Source organism: Choloepus didactylus, chromosome X (genome assembly GCF_015220235.1).
Source record: "Choloepus didactylus isolate mChoDid1 chromosome X, mChoDid1.pri, whole genome shotgun sequence".
Classification (NCBI taxonomy): domain Eukaryota; kingdom Metazoa; phylum Chordata; class Mammalia; order Pilosa; family Megalonychidae; genus Choloepus; species Choloepus didactylus.
Window position 1 is genome coordinate 50,542,633 of NC_051334.1, and position 26,914 is coordinate 50,569,546.

The 26,914-nt window shown below is 50.0% G+C and overlaps 2 protein-coding genes across 4 annotated transcripts in view; one reads left to right on the forward strand and one right to left on the reverse strand.

The window, feature by feature from the left end:
- Window positions 1–15,474, reverse strand: PPP1R3F (protein phosphatase 1 regulatory subunit 3F). 2 transcript variants are annotated; one of them, XM_037821070.1, is made up of 4 exons: window positions 14,171–15,474; window positions 4,542–4,597; window positions 4,232–4,314; window positions 1–1,773 (listed from the first exon to the last, which is right to left on the reverse strand). In XM_037821070.1, exons 1-4 carry the CDS (start codon window positions 15,160–15,162, stop codon window positions 487–489), a joined length of 2,418 nt encoding a protein of 805 aa, XP_037676998.1. In that variant the 5' UTR covers window positions 15,163–15,474; the 3' UTR covers window positions 1–486. The 2 variants fall into 2 exon arrangements, with proteins under 2 accessions (XP_037676998.1, XP_037676997.1); XM_037821069.1 differs by having other exon boundaries at window positions 4,232–4,317; window positions 14,171–15,473.
- The window catches only part of FOXP3 (forkhead box P3), a 19,536-nt gene continuing 7,845 nt past the window's right edge, over window positions 15,224–26,914 (forward strand). For both annotated transcript variants that reach the window (XM_037821072.1, XM_037821073.1), the window contains exons 1-2: window positions 15,224–15,354; window positions 18,614–19,082. In XM_037821072.1, coding sequence (XP_037677000.1) covers window positions 19,063–19,082 — 20 coding nt within the window. In that variant the 5' untranslated portion in view covers window positions 15,224–15,354; window positions 18,614–19,062. The remainder of the gene's footprint in view (window positions 15,355–18,613; window positions 19,083–26,914) is intronic.

A 26,914-nucleotide genomic window follows, 5' to 3' on the forward strand; every position in this document is an offset into this window, starting at 1 on the left:
TTTCTCATAGAGCTCTATTGTGGCATATAATAATAGGTACTCTATATAAATTAAATTAAAAATAAAGCTCCAGCAGGTTGCACAGGTTGGCTGTTAAATATATCTCTGGGTAACTGTGCCCCAAGACCAGCTCACGACCACGCTCCCTCATCCAGAGAATTATACAAAAATAAATACAGGCTCGGGGGTGGGGGGAGGAGAGGCAGGAGGGGGGACATGCCCAGTTCCATTTTGAAAGTTTTTTCGCTCACAACATCCATCTGCCCCCTTTTCCTCTCTACTGGTATCACCATGGGAGATTGACTGGAGAGCTCAGGGACGAGAAGGCCTCTCTCCAGTCAAGCATTCTCTGAAGCAAAGGGCCAAGGTCCCCTCACTGCACAGGCCAATATCTCATCTTAACACTCTGGGGAGAATGTAGGGGCTGTCCCCTCCCCAGACCCCAGAGAGAGGGAAGCCTGTTATTTCTGATCCCACCAGCAACCCCTACGAGAACCAGGCCAGAGAGAGGCACAGTGCAAGCACCAGGATGGACATACCATTATTCAGAGCCACAGGGACCACCACCAGCCCAGCCAGGACCCCCAGGGTCTGAGCCAAGGGCCCTCGTAGCTGGGGAGGCAATAGACACACACATTCTGCAGGGGTCGCTAGGGCAGATCTCTTTTGGGGCTCAAGCCTTGGGCCAGAACCCTCTTCCTCGTGGGAAGTCACACAGGGCCTGGCCAGGCTGGAATGAGAGCCTTTAGCCCCCAAGGGACTCAGGAGGTTGGGTTCTCGCCTCTGCATAAGGACTGGAGCAGCCGGCTCCTTGCCAGCTATGGGAACCAAGCTGCCTCCCCCCTCGGTGGTGAGCTCCAGCAGGGCTTCTGTCATGGGCTCCCCTGGGGAGCTGGTCACCCCAGCTATCTCCTTACTCAGGTGCAAAGAGGAAGTGTCCTGGCCCATCCCCTTCTCTGGATCCCCAATGAACCGACCATCGGTAGCCAGAACCAGAGGGTTGTCACATCCCGAGCCCTCTGCCCATGGGAGCCACACATCTCCCATAGTGGCTACCACAGAATGGGCCCCAGAGAGGATTTCCGGAGGCGATTCCTTGGGGCTGTCCCCTTCTGGGCTGGAAGGCGTAGTGGAGGGCCCTTCTTCACCCTCCCCCTCCTCATCAGGGTCCTCGGTGTCCTTGATGAGCTCCACACCACGTCCCAGCCGAGCATAGTGCAGCGTGATCTCCTCAGCCAGGGCACTGTTCAGGGCTCGCTCAGGGCCAGGCCACTTCAAGATCAGGTCCCGGTCCGTGAGTACGCCCAGAGGATGGCTGGGGGACACCCCCCCATCCGTGGGGCCCTCCCCACCTGCAGCCACAGCGGCCCGCAGGCGGCTCAGGTGGGACAGGTAAAGCTGCTCGAGCTCCTGGTCAATGGTGTCCTCGCCAAGCAACTCCTCCAACCCACCCACAACCTCCAGACCCCTGTGGGGCTCATCCATAATAGCACCCACCATGGAATCCTTTCGGCCCCCTCCATTTGCACTCAATACCTCCCATGTGGCCGCCACCTGCTGCTGGCTAGGTTCCAGGAGGAGCCCAGCTGCCCCCTCACTTGCATCGGGCCCCGAGGCCTGGTCCCTGGGGGAGCCACCCAGGCCACAGAGAGGGGAGGAGGGGAGAATCCTGATGGCCGGTGCCTGGGGGACCTCTGTGAAAGCCACAAGCGGACTGCTTCCGGGGACGTCACCTTCCTCTGGGGGGCTGCCAGTCACTGTAACTTCAGAAACCTAGAGCCATGGGGGGAAGGGGGGGGAAGGAGGGGAAGGGGAGGGGGAAGGAAATGGAAGAGAATGAAGTAGAGGAAGGGATGGGACAAGCAGAGACAGTGAGAACTGGTGACAGCCCACGCCCAGCCCCACGAGAGTTTCTGGACAAGAATTCCTTAAAAACCCCTCTATAATTCTCCAAATTCCAAAGGTTATGTCCTCTATATTAATGTAACAAAATAAGATGGAGTAAAGGGGGGAATGGCTTCCGACAGATGATAGTCAAGACTGAGGAATTCAGTGGAATCAATATTTGGTGAATGGCCCCATCGGTAAATCGGTAAATACTGTCGGCTTACCATAGATCCAGAATATCCATATGAACTCATGATGTATTTTCTTTTAAGAAAAAAAAATTGATTTCCTAGCTCTCTTGTTTGAAAAGACCCAGAAACAATGTGCATACCTTTGCCCAGGTCTCAGTTAAATATCATTCTCCATCAAAAGAGCTCCTTCACAGAATGGCTGTATTTCCAGGTTTGGGACAGGGAAACTACAAGATAAGTCTGGGACCTCTTGTCATACAAGAATGTGAGGAAGTGCTCAAAGAATGATGGGAACATGTCAAAAGGACTCCAGAGCCAACCTAAATGAGCCCCTCCCAGCCAGAGATAGTTTGATGTAAGCATCAAAAATAATAATAATAGTAAATTGCAATGGATTGAAACTCATCAAATACGTTTAAAATCCAAGAGTTAATAATGACACACCAAAACCCCAAATCCTCAAATCGGTCACCTTTGGCGGAGTTCATTTTTTCTGAAAACTAGTAAATAAAAGGGAAACAATAAAGTATTTATACTTCTTTTCCTGTATAAATTTATACCTTAAGATAACCAAACAGTTGATGGGGAAAGTTTTCCTTTAGAGAAAAATTCCATGAAGAGGGAATAACAGAATTAAATGAAGAGGGAATAACAGAATTACAATATCACCAATTTACTTCCTTCAGTGAAGTAATGGATCTAGATGATAATCATTGATGGCAACTAAAACCATTAGTTGATAAGCTAATGGGGAATTTAATAATGGAGGGATCAGGCTGACACCCTGAACCCATGGATCAATCTCAATATCATAAGGAGAGACCCCAGATATCATGTACATCTGATATGATGAAATAGGAAATACAAAGCACTAAAAAAAAAAAAATCAAATCTGAAGTGATCAATCCTTTCCATCTAACTACCAGTTTACAAGAACTAGAGGAGACAGAGAAACACAATAAATGCCTTTTTACATGGATGCAATCAGCCAAATCCAGACTGTGGGAAACTCTACAGGACAAACAACAAGGTTTTTTTCAGCAAATAAATTGCAAGGTAAGAAAGGGGGAAAGAGGTAAATCAACAGAATTTTAAAATCTAGAGACACATCAACCAAATGCAATGTGTGGGCCTTGTTTGGATCTGAAAACACTTCTGAAATAATCAAGGACACTTGAACACTGACTAAGTATTTGATGATTCTAAGGAATTATTGTTCATTTTCTTGAGGTGTGACAATTGTATGGTAGTTATGTATTTTTTAAAGAATTCTCGATGTTTAGAAATACAAATCAAACTACTTGTGGATGAAAAGATGTCTCGATTTATTTCTAAATAATTCTGTAGGGAATGGAAGCAGAGTATAGGTAAAGTAGTACAGATAAAGCAGGACTGGACATGTGTTGATATTTGTTTAGGCTGGGTGATGGGTATATAGGGGTTCATTATGCTATTCTACTTTTACATATGCTTGAAAATTTTTGTAATAAAAAGTTAAATATATACACATATGCATAGACACATGCACATATATTAAAATATATCTCTAGAATCTGACTGCACTGTTCTTCTCACACACACTTGTCACAGCCCCACCTCAGGGCCTTTGCACTTGCCCGGGACATTCTTCCCCTAATTATCCACATGGCTCACTCGCTCACCTTCTTCAGATCTTCTTCTTCAGATCTCACTTATCACCAAGGCCTTCCCTGGCCACCTTATCTAAAGTTGCAACACACACACACACACACACACATTCCCTACCCCCTTTCCCTGCTTTGTTTCCTTAGCACTTACCATCAACTAAAATACTATATATTTTAACTATGATTTTTTGCCTCACCACTCTCAAATGGAAGTCCCATGAAGACAGAGTTTTTGCTTATTACTGTGTATTCCCAGTGTCCAGAATAGTACTTGGCACAGAACGAACAACTCAATAAATATTTGCTGACTTAATGAATGAAACCTCCATAAGCTGAGGTGAATAACTGCTTCTACCACTCCCCTGAGGTTGTGATTTCTGTGACCTCCCTCGGACTTAGAGTGGACCCAGGGTGAATCAGCACCCCACCCCCACCCCCCGCCTTCCAGCCCAACTGTGTTCTTCCTGTGACCCTCCTACACCCAGAGGCTTGCAAGGGTCTGCTTACCTGAAGTGTCATTTGGGGCCACGGACGGAGAGGGGTGGGGGCTACCAGGGGACCCACTGACTCCTGGACGTCAGGACGCTCTGCTGCTGGAGAGAAGAGAAGGGCACCGTCAGGGTGAAGCAGGTGTATAAGCAGGACTGACTTGGTTAAGAAAATCTGCTATTCTGGCCAAACTGGCAGCTTTGCCTCTGAAGCCTTCTGTGACAGTCAAAGGCAGAGGGTGCCTCTTCAGCTTTATGAAAAGGAAAAGGGACGGAAGAAAGAAGTGGTAAATACGAGTCAGAACTCCAACAGCTTGCCAACTGCTTACCCACAGCAGGGATAATATCCTCAGCACTCTTCATCCTCAGCTCGTCCTCGTTAGGCCTGGGGGACAGAGGAGAGAGTACATGGATCTGACACCCTGAGTAGCCAGTTCTGCCACCCACTGGCACCTTCCAAGCCTCTGTGGGGGGCCCTATCTTTGCCTGACAGCTGCTGTTTTCTCTCCTCCTAGCTCTTTTTCTCTCCTAATTATAAAAGTCTGACAGGCTCATTGTAGAAAATTTGCAAAATACAAGAAAGGATAAAGAAGCAGGTAAAACAAAAACAAAAAAATCACACATCAGCCAGAGACAACCACTGTTATCATCTTGAAAGTTTTCATTGCACACATTCTATGCATTTTCTAAAATCATCCAGATTCTAGAGACGTAACTTCCTCTAACAATAAGAAACATCGTTATATACTTTGAGAAACATTTTAAAAGGCTGCTTAATAATCATGTCTTATGGGTTCACCATAATTTCAGTAGTTATTCCCTTCCTACTGAGCAGCTAGGCTGTTTCCTTCTTGCTATCTCAAATCATGCTTCAGTGAGCATCATTTTATCAACCTTCTCAACAGTTTTATCAACTCTGGATTGTTTATTTGGGATATAGTCCTGGCTGTGAAGGAAACCACCTCTTCTTAGAAAAGGCAGGTAGAGAAGGCTGTGTGACACAGGAAGCAGCAGATGGAAGGAAGGAAAGCAAACGGAGAGCGGGAAGGGGGTTAGCAGAAAAAGGAAGACACCCACGGTCAGAAGCCTGGATCCCTACCCCAGCTCCCCACCCCTATCAGCCTGGCATGTCACTTAACCTCCCTGAGCCTCACCCTCCTCACCTGTAAAATGGAGCACAAGGGAGCCAAGAGGTGCACATCAAGCACAGGAGAGCCAAGAGAAACGAGGATATAAAGCCCCAAACCTCAGAGCCTGGCACAGAGCAGGGGCTGACTCAGCAGTAGATATTTATTGGTCTTGCTTCCTCCTTCACCAGACAAGTCAGATCCCAAGGTCTGAGTAACATAAGCCAAGTGTATTTCAGCCAGATCCCGCTGGGGCAGGGTCATGGGCATCCCGTAGAAATCACTGTTCTTGTTCTCACAATTGAATATTAAATGTCTACAGGTTAAGGCGAATGAGGGAAGCATTAAGTAAAACATGTTCAGAGACCTGAAAGGACCTAAGGCAACTAACTGCTCAGACCTTTTTCTCTCCTAAGAGTCAATGTGACAATATTGCCTTTTCTGGAAACGGTCACAATGTTTTAAAATGTCATAATCAGTTATCTTTACAGAAACAGAATATCACAACCTAACCCTATGTACTACTTAACTACGATTAAGCACTGTTCAAAGTGCTTTACATGTAATGATTTAATCCTCACAACAACCTTATGCAATAGGTATTTTCAATCCTCTGAAGTAGGTAATACTATTATCCCCATGTTACAGAAGGTGAAACTGTTACAGAAGGTGAAACTGAGGCAGAGTAAATGGCTCAAGGTCATGCAGCCAGGATCCAAACCCAGGCCTTCCAGCTCCCAAGTCTGTGCCCTTAACTAAGAAACTGCTGCTTAAAGAAGGGAGACTGGGTCTCTAATTCTTTCTAGAAGTAGACAGAGGGAGGCATTGATAATAGACAGGATCCCTCTTTCTCCTGTCACACAGGATTTTCTTTGGACCTGCCTTTCCCCACATATTCTTTCCCAGTTTCCCTGCCTTCCTGGGACATACCACCAGACACAGAAGTGGCTACAAGAAGTGCATTTTATTAGTATTCTAGGGGAAGACACTTGAACCACGAACATGGGTCTAGAGTCTGGGAGCATTAGAAGGGACCATCTGTCTTTCTCCATGAACTGGGCTTGCGTATGCCACCAGAGGTATTTGAATCAGAATACTACAGGGCCTGGAATGAGAGATTCTGGGGGCCCAGGCGTCAACTCCTGCATATCCTGGATGAGAAAGGGGGGTTCGGACAAACCGGCTTGGTCCTACGCCAGTCACTCAGTGGGTCTAAAATCCAGGTCTTTGGATTTGGGGCTCCACATAATTTCTGCTGGGCTGTGTTTACTGACTTCTTTTGCTGGTGGAGTCCGGGACAAAAAGCATCATCTTCCTCAGATCTCCTAAATCAAGTATTTTCAAGAAGACCCACAGACAGAAACCCAGCTCTTACTTCCAATGAACAACACCAAGCAAGCCTTCCCCTGCCATCTGGCCCAGCCCTGACCTGCACACCAGTCAGGCTTCTAGAAGCCACTACAGAGATGGAGGTAAGTGAGAGAGAAAAGGGGGAAACTCAGGAAGCAGCCAGCCAACAGAGAAAGAGCACTACAATTCAGTCAGAGGAAGAAGAGAAGAAAAACAAACATAATACAAATCCCCAGAGCATCTCCTCCACAGCTGAGGAGAGTGAAAGAAGGGGGGACATCCAAAGACCGGGTCAAGCAATTCAGCCAATCCCAAGAGCCACGAAGTCAGCAGAATAAACAGGTCACCCTCCCTACCTCCCAAGTCAGGGAAATGAAAGCAAGGAGGCACAAACATTTATCATTCACCTTTTCCAACGTCGGCCCTTTTCACTGATACACCAAGTCATTTGAATACCTTCCCATCTATCCTTCAAAGCAACACCCTTCCCTTTTTACAAATGTGGAAACTGAGGCTCGAGGAACTGTGTCTCCCCACCCACTAACTACACACACCACATTGCTAACATCTGAAAAGGGTTCCATTTCAAAGAGTGTTTGAAACTGCAGGTTAAAAAAAAATAAATAATTATCTCTGAAATTTCACAGCAAAAAAAAAAATCCCAGGGCAGTTAGGACTTTAATCAAAATGAGGATAGTAAGAGAAAATCAAGTAAAAATGTATACTGACTCACTGATCAGTGACAGAGAAAAGGGGTTCTTAGAAAACTGGGGAGGGAGGAGATTAAGAACAAAACTGTGCCTACAGTGTGCCTGCTAATTTTCAAGAAAACCTGATCTTTGGGCACTGGCCCCACAAATGCCAAGTGGCACCTCCTCAAGGGCAGTGGGCAGTCGGGGGCCAAGAGAGAACAGGGCCCCCAGCACACAGACCTGGGGACACTTTGGGCACACATTATCCTTCTCAGAGGGTGACCATGACGATTAGTCAGGACAGTATAGCCATAGAAGAGGCCATCTCAAGCCTGCAAGCCAGTCTCCTGGGCATGAAAATTCCTCCTTCCAGTAGGAAACCTGACAGCTGCTGACCTTGGACAGTATCTGGGGAAACCAGGCAGTGAGAGGGAAGAGGTGCCATTGACCCCAGCCCAGCCGACCGAGACGGAACAGAAAGGTGAATCGCCAGAGACAGGAGAGTGAGCAAGGCAGACAGGGCTGACAAGCCCCGTGGAGAAAAGCAAAGCAGACTCTCAGAGCAGTCACATCACCACTAACACCATCGCTGCCGCCCACCGTCCTGGTAACACCCCTCAGCGCTCATGTTTTCAAAGAACCCTGCCAGCCCAAAGTGGGTCATGAGATGAAACCCAAAGAGAAACTCAGCAGACCCCGGTTCCCAGGCAGTCAACCTGAAGAATGATGCTGACTCTCCAGGGGGACAGGTGGCTTCAGAAACCTGCCCCACGATACTTGGAATCCCAGTTACCCGGAGCCATCTGCTTTCTGAAAAGAACAGGGTCTGAAGGCGACTGTGAAAGCCAAGTCAGGTGGGGTCTTGCTTTGCCTTCCCCAACAAGTCTGTGGGAGCCTCAATTCCATGACTTACGGACAATCCAGCAGGGATGGGGGAGGAGAGCAGTTTATCATGCTATGAGCTCCTTTTACAAGCAGTGACTTCACAATTCTTTGGGCCAGGTCCCACAGTAATAAATACGGTTTACATCCGAACCCAACACACCCATACATGTGTAAATATATATCCATATATGACTGAAAACAGCTTGTTCACGAAACAATACTTACCATCACTACATGTGATGCACTCCAATACTTCCTCTTTTTTAAATGTTTGTTGGAATCCAATAAATTGATCTCGCAAATCAATAAAGGGTCATGGCATGCAATTTTGAATAACCCCAGCTCTGCCACTTACCAGCTGTGTGACCTAGGGCAAGTTATCTACCCTCTCTATGCCTCAGTTTCCTCATCTGTAAAGGAGATAACAGTAATACCTACCTTAGAGTTGTTGAGAATTGAGTAAATATTCGAAATTTGCCTGTAAAGTGCTTAACACACAGTAAAAACTCCATATTCCCACTGAGGGAAACTGAGGCTCTGAAAAGGAAAGCAACCTGCCCAGCATTGCCCAGCTGGTAAGACACACCACCCAGCCTGGTACCACATTAAGAACTGGGGCACTAGAGGACCGCCCAGGTTCAAATCCCAGCTCTGACACTTTCTTAGCAGGTGGTCTCACCCCCACCCCCCTTCCTTAACAATGATGCCCTTCAGGTTTCCATGGAATAAAGTGGCTCACTTTCATATTAAACCCTCACTCTCCAAACAACTGAGATGATCTGACTTGTCCTGTTTCAACTGCCATTGTTCTCGGTTTCCCTTAAGCCCGCCGACTTGGATATCAAGTTGGGTCCCCATCCATTCACTTATAGGTGCTCCTAAAACATATTCAAGGCCTTATACTGTGCCTCAGCCCCAGGGACAGGCCTGGAGGCACAATGGTGAGCCAACCCGACTATGAGCTTACAGTTTGGCGTGGAGGAAGTCATTAAAGAAAATACTCACACTCATTCTTTCAACAAACATTTATTGAGCACCTGCTAAGTGTCAGGCACTGTGCCAGGCCCCATGGGGAATACAGAGGCGAACAAAACCAGACCACATCCCTACCCCTCACGGAGCTTACAGTCTAGCAGGGCAGAGATATTCATCAGTAATCCCCTCATGAACGTCTAACTACAGACTGAGGTCAGTGTCCTTTAGAAAAGGAAACACCCTAACAAGGAGCCCTGGCCCAGACTGCAGGGTCAGGGAGGGCTTAAGGATGCCTAGAAGAAAAACAGGGAAGGGTAGGGTGTAGGAAATGAGACGTTGTTCAGGAACACTGGAGGGGGTGTTTGATGAATTCAGTCTTAAGCAAGGTGAGTTTGAGGCATCTCTGGGACATCAACCCAGCAGAGACCCCAAGTCTGGATACAGGAGACTGAAGAACTAGCAAGGAGAAAAAGAGAAGGGACAGAGAAGCAAGAGGAAAAGCAGCAGAGCATGGTCTCAAAGATGGTATGGGAAGAAAGTAGTTTCAGCAGGAGTGGTCAACCACTTCAAGATGAAAACCAAAGACTGATCTATAGAATCTGGCAGGTGCAGGAGGCTGAAGAGGACATGGGGTTGAGGGAGTGGAGAAGGCAAGTGTAGGGGTTAGGCAGTAAAGGGGAGGAGGGTGATTAGGTGTTGGCCAGGAGCAGAGGGAGAGAACATGGGATCAAGGAAGTTTTTCAAGACAGGAGGGATGCTAGCACATATAAAGGTCAATCAGGAGGATCCCGGTGAGCAAGGCAGTTGAGAATATGCCGGGAAAGAAAAAGGGTAATTGATTACATCAATTCTGGAGCAAGTGGCAGGAAATGGGACACAGAACACAGGCAGGGGAACTGGCCTGAGGGACAAGGGGCCTCTTCTCACCTGAAACACAAGGGAGGGAAATCAGGTTTGTGAGCTCGGGGGCTGCAAGTTCTGGGGAGTCCGTTCTTATGGCTTCTATCTTGGTTTTTTTAAAGCAGGAGGTAAAGTCTGGAGGTAATGAACATTTGAAAAAGTCACATCAAAGAGGAGACGCAAGATCAGAAAAATACAGCAGGACAGCCAGGAAGCGTGGAAAATGAACCTGGATTTGTGGCGATGCCTATTTGCTCTGCTGTTGACATTCGCTGACGGGGTTTGTCTACTAATATCGGTGCTATGGACAAAACTGAGAGGGCCTGAAGAGGTTGGAATGGTGAGACTTCCCCTGAGAAAGTACTCTTAAAACAAAATAATCAACTGAGAAGACTGCAGAGGGCACGGAACCAACATTCCTGGGGAAGGAAATGGTATGGGCGAAGGCCTGAGGCAGGAAAGAGCAAGGCCCCTTGGTGTAACAGAAAGACCATGGCAACAGGAGCTGAGAAGGCAGAGAACAGTATGAGGTGAGACTAGGAGCAGGCAGAGGTCAGACTGGGAGACAGGGTGAGGGTGGGGGTTGGTGCTTGAAGGCCAGGGTGAGATTTTCTTGGTTTTATTAATAGGATACCTCCTTAGGGGTTTAAGCCAAGGCAGACCAGAAGTGCTTCTCCCCACACAGCCACACACTGGGAGCTTCAGTTTGTTCATCCAGGAAAGAGGGATAAAAACCATCCATCTCATAGGGAATGTTGTCAGGATTCAATGAGACTCTGCATAAACCGACTCAGCAAAGTGCCTAGCAAAGAGCAGGATCTCTGCCAGATTTCTTATAACCAAGCCCTCCATACCTGCTCGTTCCACCACACAGCCCTCTGACATCTTAGGGCCAGGCTGCAACTCTTTTTCCCTGCTTGAACCTAGCACTGTGCCCAGCACACAGTAGGCCCTCAATAAATGCTTGTTGATGGATTATCTCTAAGCCTAAAACCCCTCTCCCATCTGGGTTATCTTAAAAGCCTGATAAAGCAACCCAGGGAATGCAGCCACTCATGTTTCCGAGCTGCTCCCTGATGGCTACCACAGAGTTTCTCCGGTGCCTCCATCTGATGTACCTGTGCCCAGTGAACAGTGGGCCTGGAACCAACATTTCCTGAATGGGAAACCCTCTATGATGAGGCTCCCACAGGGAAAGGATATCCCAAGATCCTCCATCATCTCCCAAGAGGGCTGGGACACAAGGAGCAAGGGGAGGAAGGGCAGCTGTTCTTCAACAGCGCAAGTCACCAGCAGCACATATAGGTTTTAAAACAACAGTAAGTTAAAATGTACTCGCCAAGAAAGCCACCAACCTACAAAGAAAACCTTATCACTGATCCTGCAGTGAGCACCAACCTCCCCTTTGCAAGAGCTGAGATCAAAAGATAAAGAAGCTATCAAAAAACCATCTGCCCACTTAAAATAATATCACAAGTCATGTTAGGAACCACAGACCCAGGGCCAGATACCAAAACAATTGTCTGAACGGGCTGCTTCAATTTCTCCTTAAAACCACTTATGTAGTTTAAAAGAAAAACACCCTCTCCACCTACCATAGCCCTGCAAGATTTTCTCTGTTCCCTTCCTTTCACACTCTTTAATAAAATGACCAAACCCTGTTACCCAAACTGTTGCATCTTATAGACAGGGCCCCCAAGACAGCTGGCTGGGGTGACAAGTTGGGAAGAAATGAAAGCCAATTCTAGGGTGCTGGAAATGCTCTGTATCTTGGTCTGGATGGTGGGTACACAAGTGCATACATAGGTAAAAGTCCATCGAGCCATACACTTAAGATTAGTACGCTTTGCTGTAGGTATACGTACGTCAATAAAGCAAGAAGGCAAAAGGAAAGTGTGACATGCTGGGAACACCAGGTGTGAAATCCAGAATTTGCCCTGAATCCTGCCAGGCCTTCAAAAGTCTCCGTAGTAAAAATTCTCCCGGCATCTTTTCCCTGGTCCTGTCACCCACTAGCTGAGTGACCTTGAGTGCATGAGTTCACCCCTCTAAGTTTCCTCCTCTATTAAACAGGACCAATCATAACATCTACACTCCACAGCAAGCACAGCGGGGCTCAAGGAGACAATGGACCTGAAGCTCTTAGCACAGAGATCAGTAAATGCTGGCTACAGTTATCTTTCACAGATACCACCATACTTCTTTAGTTAACTTGCCCCAGGTTTGCTGTATCTAATCCTACCACTCAAAGTGACTCTCATCCCCCCCTCCTTTAACAGATGAGGAAACTGAAGCCAGGCCACACAGCTGGTGACAGGCAAAGCAGAGTTTAGGAGGGGAATCCAGGAAACTGTATGTGTGACTCCCTGAATATTAATTACTAATTAACACCTATATGGCACTGAGCCAGGCTCAATTCTGGGTGCTTTACTCATAGCCTATGAGGGAGGGTATTATAATTATCTCTATTTTACAGATGAGGGCAGTGAGGCACAGTGAAGTTAAATGACTTGGCCAAGGTCACAAAGCCAGTAAATGGCAAGGCTGGGATTTGAACCCAGGAAATCTGATGCCAGAATCCATGCCCTTCATGCTACAGGAAAGCCATGCTACCTGCCCCCTTTAGACTAAACTTTCAGGTCACGATGAGGGCTCACAGCTTGGTAAATGGGTGCTTGCCTGCTTGCTCACTCACCTAGGCACATCTGCCTACCAGCCCAGAGCGAGACCTTTCTGAACCACTCACAGAAGCCCCTGCCAGAACCGAGAGCAGCAGATTCACCAACATTTTGCCACAGCCAGGGGCTTCTGATCAAGCACATATAAAGTGAAATTTATGCATTTCCTATACGTGCAGGGAGAATCTACTGATCCCCAGCAGCAGGCTAGACCTGAGTGACCCTAAAAAGAATCAGGCCAAGTGGATGCCTTTAAAAACAAAAAACTCATAGTTTGATGGAGGAAACCTAGGAGAATCTTGTATCAGGGGTGCCTGTCTCCCAGCCGCTGAATGATCACAGGTGGTATGGGAAAAATAAAACACGGGACACAAGCTTACAGTCCAGGCCCCATCTGGTTCTGACTCTGCCACAGCCACTGTTTTCCTGTGAGAGCATGGCTCAGCCCCTTACTTCCACAGGAGTCCTCAGACTTGATTAGAACCTAACAGTACAGAGTGCACAGTCTTCAAGGTCAGACATGGCCAAATTAGAAAAGCCAGGCACCATCACTTCCTCAACCAGTCTCTCCATGCCTAGAACCTTGGTCTCTGGCTCTCTCTCAAATGGGGATCAGAGTCCCTAATCCCCACTGGCAAGGCCCTTGGTCCACACTGCCACACTACCAAGTCACTGCAGTTTTCTCTCCACTCCAGCCACACTGCCCATCATTCACACCAAGCTCATCCCCACCTCAGGGCCTTTGCACTTACTGTTCCCTCTGCCTGGAATACCCTTGTCCCCATGTGTGCATAACTGCTCTTCCTTATCATTCAGGACTTGGTTTAAATGGCATCTCCTCAGAAGAGTTTTCCCCGTTCCCCTTTCTACAAACACTATTCCCCCCATATCTGTGCCTAACTCCTTTTCATCATCCAGGACTCGGCTCCTCAGAAGCCCTCCCTGAACACACTGTCTGAAGCAGCCATCCCCTCCCAATCTATCCCTTTACTCCATTTTACTTGCCTCTCAGCATCTAACCTTACCCTTATTTATCTCTTTGCTTGTTGTTTCTTTTTAAAACTGTCTCCCATAGGAGCCTGTATGATCCTTGAGGGTAGGGAAAATGTCTGTCTTGTTCAGGGCTTCACAGTGGAACTCAATATATCACTTGTTGAATGAAGGAATCCTCAACATTTCAAACAGTACCTAGCACATGTTTGGCCTCAAATACTCTTTGACTAACTGACTAAATGAATGAGCCCTCCTCCCTGTCCTAGAGAGCAGGCCTGCAGGGTTCCTGGGCTGGGATGCTTGTCCTCCATCCTAGACACAGCCCTGTGTTGGCAGAGGTGGCGCTGGCAGACATTACCTGCGCCTCACTGGCTTCATGCAGCTCTTCAGCTGCCTGGCCTCAGCCTCCACGGGACCCTGGCACTCGGGCTGTGGCTCCAGCTGCTGCAGCTGTTGGGGCAGCCCTTCGGCATCAGTGGGTGTGGGAGCGGGTGCGATCCGGAGCAGGACCGTGTAGTTGCGGCCCTGGTTGTTGGCCCAGAAAGTGCCCTCGGGGGTCTCATAGCGCACCACGAAGTCCAGGCGCGCCCCATCGCCCGCGCCCTCAGCAAAGGGCAGCTGGAAGGCAAAGCGGTCGGTGCGGCCGCCGTCGTCGGGCGAGGAGGCAGCCGCCTGCCCGGGGCCCAGGCCGAGGCCCTGATCCAGGATGGGATCTCCTCCTGTTCCTCCCGCTCCTGCCCCCGGCGGGCTGCGCGGTACGTAGCGCGCTGGGTGGTCGCAGAAGGAAGCCCAGCCGTCGTGTGAGGCCCGCACGTGCACCGCCTTCTCGAAGGAGCGGTTCAGCACGCGTACCAACCCGCGCAGCACCGGCGGGCGCCCCCCAGGCACCCATACCCCGGTACCCCCGGGGACTGCTCCGGGAGGCGGCAGCAGCGCCTCCAGCTCCACCATGACGCGCCCCAAGCGCTCCAGACGGCCCGGCGCAGGCGGCAGCGAAAATGTGGGCACCAGGTAAAACCCCCCGCCAGCGGGGACGGGACACAGCGACGAGGGCTCGGGGCCAGCCTCCTCTTCCTCCTCCCCTTCATCCCCATCCTCGCCATCGTCGTCCTCGTCGGCCCCGCCGCCGCCGCCATCTTGCCCGGCCGCCGCCGCCATCTTGCCCGCCCCGGGCCCGCCCCACGGCCGGTAGCGGCGCAGCTGCGCCAGCGGCAGCCCCAGGGCCTCGTCGGCGAACAGCACCCTCCGCGGGGCCACCGCCGCCTCGACCGAGGTGCGGGGCTCGCCCGCGGCCGGCGAGGGGGTCGCGGGATGCCGCAGCGGGGGCTCCACAGGGGCCGTGCGCGCCATATCGACGGCAGCGGCGGCACCGACGGCACCGGCGGCGGGACCGGCGGGGGCAGGGCCTGTAGGGGCGGGCAGCCAATGGGAAGGCCAGCGCGGGGCGGGGTGGTTCGCGGGGGGTGCGCAGGCGGCGAGAGGAAGATGGAGAGAGCCGAGCGCCAATCGAGAGCCGTGCGCGAGTGACGCCAGCAGGGAAATGTGAGCAGGCAAAGCACGCAGCCAATGGGGAGCCCAAGAGGGGTTGGTGGAGGAGGCGGGATGGGGTGGTACGGGTTAGGGGATGAAGAGAGCGGAAGCGGGACCACCCATGGGGAAGTCTGAGAGGGAGCGGCGTGTGGGAGGCGGGGTAAATGGAATGGCTACCAGCGAAGGGAGCAGCAGCAGCAGGGAGCGAATGGAGAGGCCCGAAAAGTGGGAGCTCCGTGGGCTGCGTAAGCGGTGGGACGGGAGACGGGGTCAGCGAATAGCCAATGGGGAGCTGCTCACGGATTGCGTAGAGGCGAAATGACGATAGTGACTGCAGAGAGCCAATGGGAAGGCTTGTGAGCGTGCGACTTCTAGGGGCGGTGCCAGGGCGGAACTAGCCAATATTGGAAGCTAGACGGAGACCGAGAGGCGGAGTGTGAGCAGCCACGAAGGCGGGACTGGAGAGGGGCAGAGCCAATAGGGGTGGCAGATGAAGAGCGTGAGTGCGGAAGAGAGAAAGCGAATAGCCAATGGAAGGGGGAAGGGTGAGGGCTCTGAGACCTTAAGGGGCAGTGCTAGGACGGGACGAACCAATGCGGAGGCCAGAAAGCGTTAGCGGGATGAAGGGAGGATGTGGAGGCGGGACAGGAAGGAGCAGGGTCAATGGAGGCGGTGTAGGTGGTTTGAAAGAGGTGATGACAAGCCAATAAGGAGGCCAGAGGGGAGGATGGTGCGCAGGCAGAGCCTGGACTCCTGCGTTGTGGGGGCAGCAGAACCATAGGATGCAGGCAGCCGATAGAAAGAGCATCCCTCTCGCGGAGGGTCCCCAACCCTCTGTGACTCCCATTTGCCCCGGGGCCGTGAATGCCGGAGCCCCTGAGGGCCTGGACCACACCCTCATGTGAGACCCGAGCAAGCAAATAGGGCCTTCCTGTCTCATTTACTGGGTTCCCCCTTCCCACCTCCTAGCCTTTGTTTAAGCAGTGCCACTAGTCCAGAATGCCCCTAATTATCCTCCCCAGCATTCTCCAGGACTTGGCACCATTGTTGAATGAATGGCCAAGTGAGAAACAGCTTTCGGGAGGATTCGCTCTTTTTTGCAAACACAATCTGACTATGTTGCCAGGAGTTGATTAGACATGTTGGTGGACACTGACTAATATCATCACAAATCCAAGGTTCTGTCCTCCTTGCCCAACCCCACACTCCTCACCCCAACGGTGGCTTCACCTCCCATCTTCTTGCAGTCCCCTGCCTTTCCTCCTACCGTTCCCTCTCCCAGAGTGCTGATCCTCCTGCTTCCTCCATATAGTGAACTCCTGCACCCCCTTTGAGGTCTCACCTCCTGTGGAAACTGAATTGTAGCTTGTGTTCACTGTTAGGCCAAGCATGTCCTTTGAGGATTAATTGAACACCTGCTGCATGCCCTGTTCTGGCATACTGTTATCTCTTCTAATCCTCAGATCATCCCTCGGAGGGAGGCAATCTCCCCCAGCAGCCACCCACCCTCCCCAACCCCACACCCCACCCCACCCCCCAGTCCTCAGGTCTCACTGGTCAGGAAGGAATATGTTCAGCAGCAAGTAACAGAAGAATCTCAAAATAATGGGGGCTTAGACGATATAGAACTTCATTTTTTTCTCACCTAAAAGTTCCAGCTGGCAGGCAGTCCAGGGACTCATTCCTGCCTACCCTCTTTGAGCATTGTCTGTGTTCTGGTCTGGTCCCAAGGCTCTCATCTGTCAGTAAATCCTGTCGTCTCCCCATTCAAAATATTCACCCTCTCCTCGCCACCCCCACTGCCAGCACCATCATCAGTAGCCTCCTCGCTGGTCCCCCTGCTTCCACCTTTATCCCTACAGTCCGTTCTACATTCAGCGGCCAGAAGGATCCCGTTAAATCATATGACAAGACCCCATACCTCCTCTGCTCACAGCCCTCCTATGGTTTCCTCCTCACTCAGAGTAAAAGCCCAAGTCCTTACCATGGTCTACAAGGTCCTGCATGATCTAACCCCCTAGTCTCTCTAACCTCTCCTCCTACCCCTCTTCCCCTCGCTCACACCACTCTAACCACACTGGCCTATTTAGTAGACCTTGAACAAACCAAGCATGCTCCTACCTCAGGGCCTTTGCACTGGCTGTTTTCTTTGGAGCTACCTAGACATATATATATATATATATATATATCTCCGTCTCTCACCTCCTTCAAGTCTTTGTCAAAGGGTCCCTTTTCCAGAGATTCTCCCTGATCTCTGTTTAATCTCTTCCACTCTCTCCCCAACCCCCACTCCCAGCCCTCCCAATTCCCTTCCTCTGAAGCCTTCCACGAGAGAGGATACAGACCAATATAGAGAGGAAGTAGTGACCTCTGCTCCTCTGCCCACCTGGCCCCCTCAGCCCTCATTCTGCAAGGATCCAGGCTCTCGGCAACATCGCCACCACCCCTCCTACATCTCACCTCCTGGGACTCTTTGGGCCACCACCCTCAATCAGTTTTACTCCTACCTCTCTGGCCACCCCCCATCATGAACGGAGTGACAGTAAGGGAGAATCAGTCTAGGGAGGGTGTGAGGAGGATGCAGCCCCCTCCTCTGATCTTGAGAGGGAAAACCAACATCCCCTCCCAGGAGAAGACAGGTCCTGGGGCAGGGAACAAGGTCTTCTGGCACCAACCAGGTCTAAGGTTACAAGGGAGGGGTTGGGAATGTTCAGATACAAGCCCACAGGGAGCAGGGGTCATTAAGCTTGGGGACATCCCTACAGTCGGCTACCCTAGGCCCCCTTCTGACAAGCACGCCCCTCCCCTCCTCCCTTGCTCCCTCCCATATGCCACAACATCTATTAAGCACCAGCTGTACACAGGGTCCCTACCATTTTTGGGTCTCAGATATGTCTTACCAACTCAGAAGCCTCCACCAGCGAAAGTTTTATTTTGAACTAATAGTAGTAAGGGTTGGGTTGGGTTGGACTTTTTTTGTTGGCCTTTTTTTTTTTTTTTTTTTTTGTAATTGTTAACTGATTTTGTTTCTTTAGGTCTTTTCTATCTAGTCACCTTTTTTTATTTTGTCTTTACCAGGTCAGGCCATCAGGCCCACCCTGGGCTTTTCCAGAAGGGTGAATCTGAGTTGAGGAAAGAGGCTTTCTATTTTTGTGAGGGCTTGGGGGGTGGGTGGAGGAAAACAGGACAGGTTCAGGGGTGAAGGGGTGGGTCTTGGCCACTAGGTGTGTACCATGTGAATAAAAAGCTGTTTCCAATTTCTCTTCCCCAGGCCCGGAGCTCACCTTGCGGAGGGACTGGAGTGGACGTTGGATGACTAGGACCGGGGGCCATGCAGGGCATTGAGGAGCCGGGCGCTGGGAGTTGCAGCCATTGGCCTGTCAGGAGAAGCCCCTGGGGCTTGTCTCCCGGTTGACCCTTGGTTGGAGGGGGTGCTCGCAGAAGTGAGGAAATGCAGCCGCCAATTCATGGACAAACTTAAAACCTTACAAGCTTCCAGCCCCAGAGGAATCTCCAAAAACTCAGAGCCTCCCAGGCGCTGCATCCTAGAATGTACGACTTGAAACCGTTTGGGCTCAGGGAAACCTGGGGGTTTCAAAGCCCATCACCGAGAAGGCAGATCCCCCACCCCACTCACCAGCTCTGTGACCTCTGTGGGCAAGTCGCTTGACTACTTTTGAGCCTCCGTTTTCCCCATCTGCTTAATAGAATGATGATGAGATGGACCTCAAAGAGCCGTGGTGAGGATTAAACGTGATCGTTTGTGTGAAGTGTCTGGCACTGTTCTAGCCCATGGACAGTTCAAGGAAAATGTCAGCTACGGGGCCAATGGCAGATTTTTGGAATCCTAAATTCTTGGAAACTGGGAAACTGGGATTTTTTGAAGCAGAAACTCACAAAGGCTGACGGTCTTAGAAGCATCAGGCCTTGATGTTCCTGACTATGAGAAGTCCCAGGGGGGCTCTGGGATTGGTGAGGATGGACGTATTTATCTTGGGAGCCTGATTGGGACCTTCCCAGTAGAGTGGCCTCCCAGTGAGAGCTCTCAGGCCCTAAGACGTGACAAGGCAAGGCTTCTCTCCCTTTCCTCACTCAGTGACTCTCAGTGGGTTCTGGGAGCCAGTGATTCTCAGACTCTTCGATTCCATGAATTCGGGGGTAGGGGGTAGATTTTTTTCCTCTGTGAGGTAACTTACATGCCTCTCACCCTCTATAAGAAGATGGGTCACAAGGGCTTCCACAGCTCCACCTCCCTGGGCAGTAAGAGTGATGATGATCATATCTGTTCCACCTGTGGGGAAACTGAGGCCCAGAGCAGGCCAAGGCCTCTGGAAACCCAGCTCTATTCCATTTCTTTTCTCATTGCTTCCCATCAGTACATAGGGCCTCAGTTGCTCTCTTTCTTTCCCCAAAGACCCTCAAATATCCCCTCCTTCACAGAGTGGTGTGTCCGCCGCCTGTCCTGGAACGCCCCTGTGATTTATTTGGGTTCTTTTCCCTTGCTATTTTTTTTTTAACTCTACACATTTTATTTTAAAAACTGTGGTTTCTCATGAGCCCTGTTATCTCATTGATACCTCTCACCTCTGTGGTGAGGGGAAGAAATCATATTTTCAGATGACTCGTAAAGGGCAAAGAAAAAACCCAAAATTTCAAAATTTCCGTTTAAGTCTCATAATCAAGAAGAAGAGAAACAGTGAGCGAGGGAGAGAACTCCGAGAACCCCCCCCCACCCTGTGATTATCAGCGCACATACTCATCAAAAAAAATGGATTATTAGAAGAGAGAGGTCTGCGGCTTCTACGCAGTGGTTTTTCTTCTCGGTATAAAAGCAAAGTTGTTTTTGATATGTGACAGTTTCCCACAAGCCAAGCTGATCCTTTTCTGCCAGTCCACTTCACCAAGGTGAGTGTCCCCTGCTTGCCCCTACCAGATATGGGCCCTGATGGAAGAGATGGCAGCAAGGTAGGGCATTTGGGGGACGGGGGCCCTCCACCACAGTCAAGATACATGCAGCTACTGTGTTCCTGGTCAGGTAAGGTACTTTTTACAAAATGGTAATAGTAATAAATGCCAGAAGACTGATAGATGAATTACTTAATCAATACTTGGGCAGAAGCAAAGATAAATAAATTGACTGATTGATACATAGATAGGTAGGATTTTTAGAGTACGTCAACTGCCACTCTTTATGAATTTAAGAGCTTTGAACAACTTGAGACGCTGTCCAGGTGTAACTGGAAATTTCAACGGCATTACTCTTATCTCTTCCTCTCTTCTCTCTTGATGTCTCTCGTCCCTCTCTTTCTCTCTGCTCCCTCTGCCTCGCTCTTTCCACATTTCTCTGCCTCTTTCTCTCTCAATCTCTCGTCTATTTTCCTCTCACTCAACCTCTCTATCCCTCTCTCTTTCTCTGTCTCTGGCCATCTTCCCTGGCTCTGTCTCCTCCATCTTTCCCACACTCCATCTCTCTCCCAAACTGTCTCTCCCTCTCTTGTCCCTCCTTCCCCCGTCTGCCTTCCTACCCAGCATCCAGTGCAGAGCTTTGTACACAGTTAACACTTAATCATAGCTTTGGTGAGGACATTTACATTTTACAAAAATGAACCTCAACTCTGTTTGCCCTGGTAGAAGGAGGATGGTGAGCTGTCGAGTTAGGCTGAGCACTTGCCTGAACTTCTGCTTGAGTCGCTTGAAAGGAGACCCTCCCTGGGGTGCACTTCACCTCATTGTCAACCATGGCTTAGATGGGTGGTCCTACCCAAGGATTGTGTGTGTGTGGCCAGAGTCCATATCCAGGAACAGAGAGGCCATTTCAGGCGAGCTGAGTTCATCACTGCAGGCTTAGCATGGCACTTGGCACCCAGTGAAGTGCTCAATAAGGGCTTTTAAAAAATTAGAATCATGCTATAATTGGTTACGTCCTTGCTTTATCCCAATTAGCAGTCAATAGCATTTTTGTAGATCACTAAAAATGCTGTGAAATTATGATCTTTCATGGCTGTCAAGAATATCCCCACACTGGCGAGAACCGTGTTTGGATCGGCCAAGTGCCCATCGTTGGATGCTTGGGTTGTTTCTAGTTTCTTCCGAAGAAACATCCCTGTTTAGTTCCTTGGATTCCTGAAAATGGAGTTGCTGGGGCAAAGGGTATGTGCCATTTTAAGTTTGCTGACCCTTTGTGCCAAATTGTTCTTCCAAAAGTTTGTTGTGTTTTATGCTCCTTCTACTGAAGCTAACCCTGGGTGGGTATGATCATTTTTTTAATCCTTTCCTAACATAATAGATAAGAAAAAATATTAACCACATTATTGGATTTTGCATTATTTGGTTACTTTTACTGCATATTGGCCATTTGTGCTTTTTTTTTTTTTTTTTGAGTTGTCTGTTCATGTCCTTGTCCCTAACAGGGTGTTCTTCTTTTTCTTATTGATTTGCCAAAGCTCTTTATTTGGAAAGGATATTAACCTTCCATCAACCATGTGTTTATAGCAAATACTTTCCCCCAATTCATCATTTGCTTTTTCTATTTGTTTATGGTGTTTTTGAGATGCTTATGATGGTTCTATGTAGTCAAATAGGTTAGTCTTTTCTTCTGTGGTTTCTGTCTCTGGTTTTGTGCTTAGAAAGTCCTTTCCCACTTGAAAAATGAGATAAATATTCACCTGTGTTGGCCTCTAGTCTCTTTTATGGCTTCATTTTTTCCATTTACTGTAGAGGTTCAGAGTGTGGGTACTGGAGCCAGACTGTCTGGGGCAAACCCAGCCTTACCCCAAGCCTCTGTGTGATTTTTAGCGAGGCGTTTAACCTCTCTGTTCCTCCATTTCCTCACAAATACTGTATTTCATAATAATAATAGTGCTTACCTCAAGAGGTTGTTGTGAGAATTAAATCTGTATTTTATTCATGATTTTTTCTGTAAACCTAAAACTTCTCTAATAATTTTATTGAAAGAGCAACAGGAGAAGCATTGCGCTAAAAAGTGTCTCCCACACCATACACATCCCCATTATTGGAGATGCTATTAGATTCTAAAGAACTTTAAATTAAAAAAAAAAAGCTATTAACCACATTAAGTGCTTAGTACATGGCCTGGCATATTATAAGCCTAAGAACAATATTAGATATTATTACCTATCTCTTTAATGGCTCTAGAATTTTAGGGTTTGTGAGAATGGTGACATTTCAAAGTGGGCAGGGAGGGGGTGGTGGGAAAATGGACTGATTATTCAATAGCTTTATTTTCCCCCTAATTATCCCAGAAACATTCGTGAAACAATCCGTCCTCCACCATCCTCCAGTTTGAAATGCCACATTCATCCCAAACTGCATCCCCATTTGTCTGCGGGTTTGTGACCGAGCTCTGTAGGTATCAATTCTTGAACCAAGGCCACACTGGCTGATTGTTGCTTTGCAATACAGTTCAATACCTGGCCATGGGTGTCTCTGGCACATCCTGCTCTTAATTATTTCAGGCAGCCTCCGTTCCTACAGCGAGAGACCAGCTCTTGTTTAGGGCAATTATCTCTCTCTCTCTATCTCTATCTCTATCTCTATCTCTATCTCTATCTCTATCTCTATCTCTATCTCTCTCTATATATGTCTCAATCTCTCTCTGTATATATATACATACATACCTACATACATATATATATGTATGTATATATGTATATATTTGTGTATATATATTTCTTTTTTAGTTGTCTCCATGTATCTCTTTGCCTCTGTGTATCTCTTTTTCTTTGTCTCTCTCCCATTCCCTCTCTGTATCTCCACACCTGTCCCTCCCTCCTTCTCTCCCTCACCCTCTCCTCCCCCCCGCACTGTCTTTGTCCCTCTATTTCTCTCAGTATCTTTTGCTGTCTCTCCCTCATTCTCTTTCCCTGTCTCTTGCTCTCTGTATGTCTGTTTCTGCTGCACCGCATTTCTCTCTGTTTCTCTTTCTTGTTCTCGGTGCCTTTGTTTCCCCATGTCTGTCTGTCCTTGTCTCTGTCTCTCTCTGTTGCCATCTGTCTTCATCTCAATGTATCCCTGTCTCTCAGCCAGTCCCCTGGATAGAGGAGCAGTCGTCGACTCAAAGCCCTATAGACACCTAACAATTCACCCAGACTCAGAGCGAAGGGGCCCTGACCCTCACCTACCCCCCAACCCTCTCCCCTCACCAGTGTACAGAGAGGCAAATTGAGGCCCGGAGATGGGCAGAAGACCTCTCCCAAGGCCTCACAGGGGTGCAGTGGCAGAGCTGAGCCCAAACCCAGATCTCAGGAAGCCTGATGAGACCCTCACTCTGCCGCTCTTCCCCACTGTGGGCCTCAGTTTACCCCTCAACGCACATGAGGGCAGTGGGGGACCCGAGCTGCCCCCAGATGCTGCCATCCTCCTCTCTGCCCTCTCTGCCTTCTTGCAGGCTGGGCCCTGACCCCAGACGGAGGAGCCTAGGTGGGGTCCCGGTCCTCAAGGATTAAGAGGACTAGGTGACCAGATGGTAGTCTGGAGGGGCAAAAGTCAGTCAGTCAGTCAGTCAATGGGTCTGGCTGTGGACAGAGCACAGCCGGGTCCCCAGAGCTGGCGCTGGTCCCTGAGGACCACTCTCCTGGGTCCCCTCCAGAGATCCCAGTTGTGGGGGTCTGTACTGGCAAAGGCCAGGGCTTTTTCTATCCCCACGATGAGGCATGGCCACCCCCAAGCAGCAAACCTGGGGCCTCTCCGTGGCCCCGAGAAGCACCACAGGTATACAGGGCCCAAGGCTTGTCACAGCAGCCAGATAGACATCACCCACTGGCTCCGCTTCCCCCATCCTCCTCCCCATCACTGGTGGGGTGGCTATGATTCTAGGAACACTATCCCAGAATGGGCCGGGGGACCAAGGCCCTGTAGCTATCCATTTACCCACCAATCACTGACACTCTGCCAAGCATTTCATGTGCACTGACTTTGGAAGATGGATAGGATTACTATCGGTTAGTATTACATATAAGGAGTCTGTGGAGAGTTAAAGCTAGTGAGCGGCAGAGCCTGGTCCCAGGCTGGAGGAACTAGAGAGGGTGATCCTGACCCTCCCGTCTTCACAGAACTTATGAGGGAGGCTTGCTGCAATTCCAGGCCCGATAGCTTCCTGTCCTTCAGGGAATTCCAGTGAGTTCGGACATTAGGGGCACTGGCCTATACATCCTGAAAAGTTGGCCCCATGGACCATGCCACCACTGCCTCCCCCCAGAGTCGGTGATTTTGAGATTCTTGAGTCCTTTGAATCTAAGAAATGATGTTTTATAATTCTGAGGTTCTGGAGTTGTACCATTTTGAAGACCCTAAAAGTCCTAGTCATCATAGTCCCCGACTTCCGCTGATTTTTCCACCATTGACGTCATGGCAGCCGGATGCGCTGGGTTTTATCGGCAGCCAGGAAGAAGAGAAGGGGGCAGACACCCCACCCCACGGGTTTTGCCAAGTATCTGCGTTGAGGCGGGGGTGGGGGGCTCCATTGCACCCCCACCCCCACCCCAAGCTTCAAACCTTGAGTCCCTCCATGGCTCCAAGAAGCGCCACAGGTATTACAGGGCCCGGGGCTTGTCACAGTGGTCAGATGGACGTCACTCACCACATCCGCTGGCACCCAAGCCAGCTGCAGGATGGGACAGCCAATTCTCGGAACGAAACCCGTGGGGTGGGGTGTCTGCCCCCTTCTCTTCCTCCTGGGTGCCGATGAAGCCCAGCGCATCTGGCTGCCATGACGTCAATGGCGGAAAAATTGGGGGAAGTTGGGGACTGTGACAACAGGGCCCAGATGCAGACCCCGATACGAGAAGACGATCTGTGTCCCCAGAAACAGCCCCCAGGCAGCTTCTGAGAAACCTAGTCAGAAAAGGACGCCCCAACAGACAGTGCAGGAAGCCAGCTGGCCAGCCCAGCCCTCCAGGTACCCCACCAGACAGACCATATCCAGGTCCCCTTTCTGAGAATGTATCTATGCTTGCCTGAGTCAGGCCGTTCTATATGTATTGGGGAAGATTTCTTATAAACTTCTGCCAAGTGTCAGTACAGGGAGCTTTAGAAGTGACCATAGGGCAGCTGGGTAGGCCAGGCCAGGGGGTTGAAAATACCCACTCATTCCTTCCTTCCTTCACTTACCTCTTCACGGTCACTCACGTTCTCACACGCCCTGGTTCCGAGCCTCTATAGACTTGGGCTCCTCATTCTCACGTAGGAATGTTCTAACCCGCCCCCCCCCCAAGAGTCCCAAAAGACCAAGAGCTTGACTCTTGGGTTCTCACACCCTGCCTGATGCGTGGACTCAATACCACCTCCCTTGGCACCACAGCTCTGACAACCCCCACGAGGTGACAGCAAAGAAAGGAAGGAGCAACTGTCCCCCCAGAACCTTCCTGGTACTCCCCCAGGCTGCTGTCGGCAGCTGTGTGCCCAGCCCAGTGCTCTGGGGTGGGATGGGGGTGACGTGGTGGGTTTCACACACACACCCGGAGAAGCAGGCTTGTGAGGTGTGCGCACACGCAGAGACACGCTTTATGGAGAAAGAAGTGGAGGTCTCAAGTCACCGTGGGACTTTGGAACTCTATGCACTTGGGTGTCCCCTTCGGCAAAATGGGGGTTGGACTGGGCAGTCCCTTCCAGCTCTGACTTCCTCTTGGACCAGGATTCCAGGATTCTGAGAAATGGGGGCCCTGTCCATCAGAGAGTGTGAGGTTGTGAGGCTCAGCAGAGGGACCCAGAGCCATTGCAGAGGGCTTTCTGGGTGAGGACAATATGAGAGCAGACCTTACATGGCTTGGATAGGGGAAGGGGAGGAGGAGTGGGGTGCAAAGGCTTAGAGAAGCAGAGATTGGGGAGCAGAGATCGGGGTAAACTCTGGCACTGAGCTGGGGAGCTCCCACAGGTCCCGCTCAGGAAATAGCCTCTCTCCACCACCACCACCCCCCTTCTCTGGCACCTGCCGTGCTGGCTCCCAGCAGGGTGGAGCCCAGAGATGATCTAGCCTGCCCCTGCCCTGAACAGCTGGACAAGTGCATGTCCAGCTGCCCACTCAACACTTGCACTTGCACATCCAATGCCAGAGTCATCATATCCATCCACATCTGGTTCGTCACCAGGCAAACCTGCCCACCCCCTCTCACCCCCATCTCAGGTCATGTCAACTCCATCTTTCCAAGCTGCTCAGGCTAAAACCCAGAAGTCACCTTGACTCTCCCTCTCTCATCCCCCACATCCAAGCCATCTGTCTGCACATTCGGTTGACCCTGCCTTCAAGATATCCCCAAAAATCCACTCACTTCTCACCATCCCAGTCTTTGCCACCATCACCCCACCGCTCGCCTGGAATCTTCCCATAGCCTCCTCACTCGAACCCTGGCTCCCGCCCGCATCTTCCTACAGTCTGTCGCCCCTGCGGCAGCCAGATGAATCTTTTGAGTCCTCGCCCCCGTCCACCTCAGCACTTGTCCAAACCATGGAAGTAAAATAATGTCCCCGTGAGCGAGTCAGAGACCACACCCAGCAGGATCAGCAAAGTTTGGGTGACTGGGGTGAACTGCCCTGAGCAGGGGCAGGAGTACCAGAG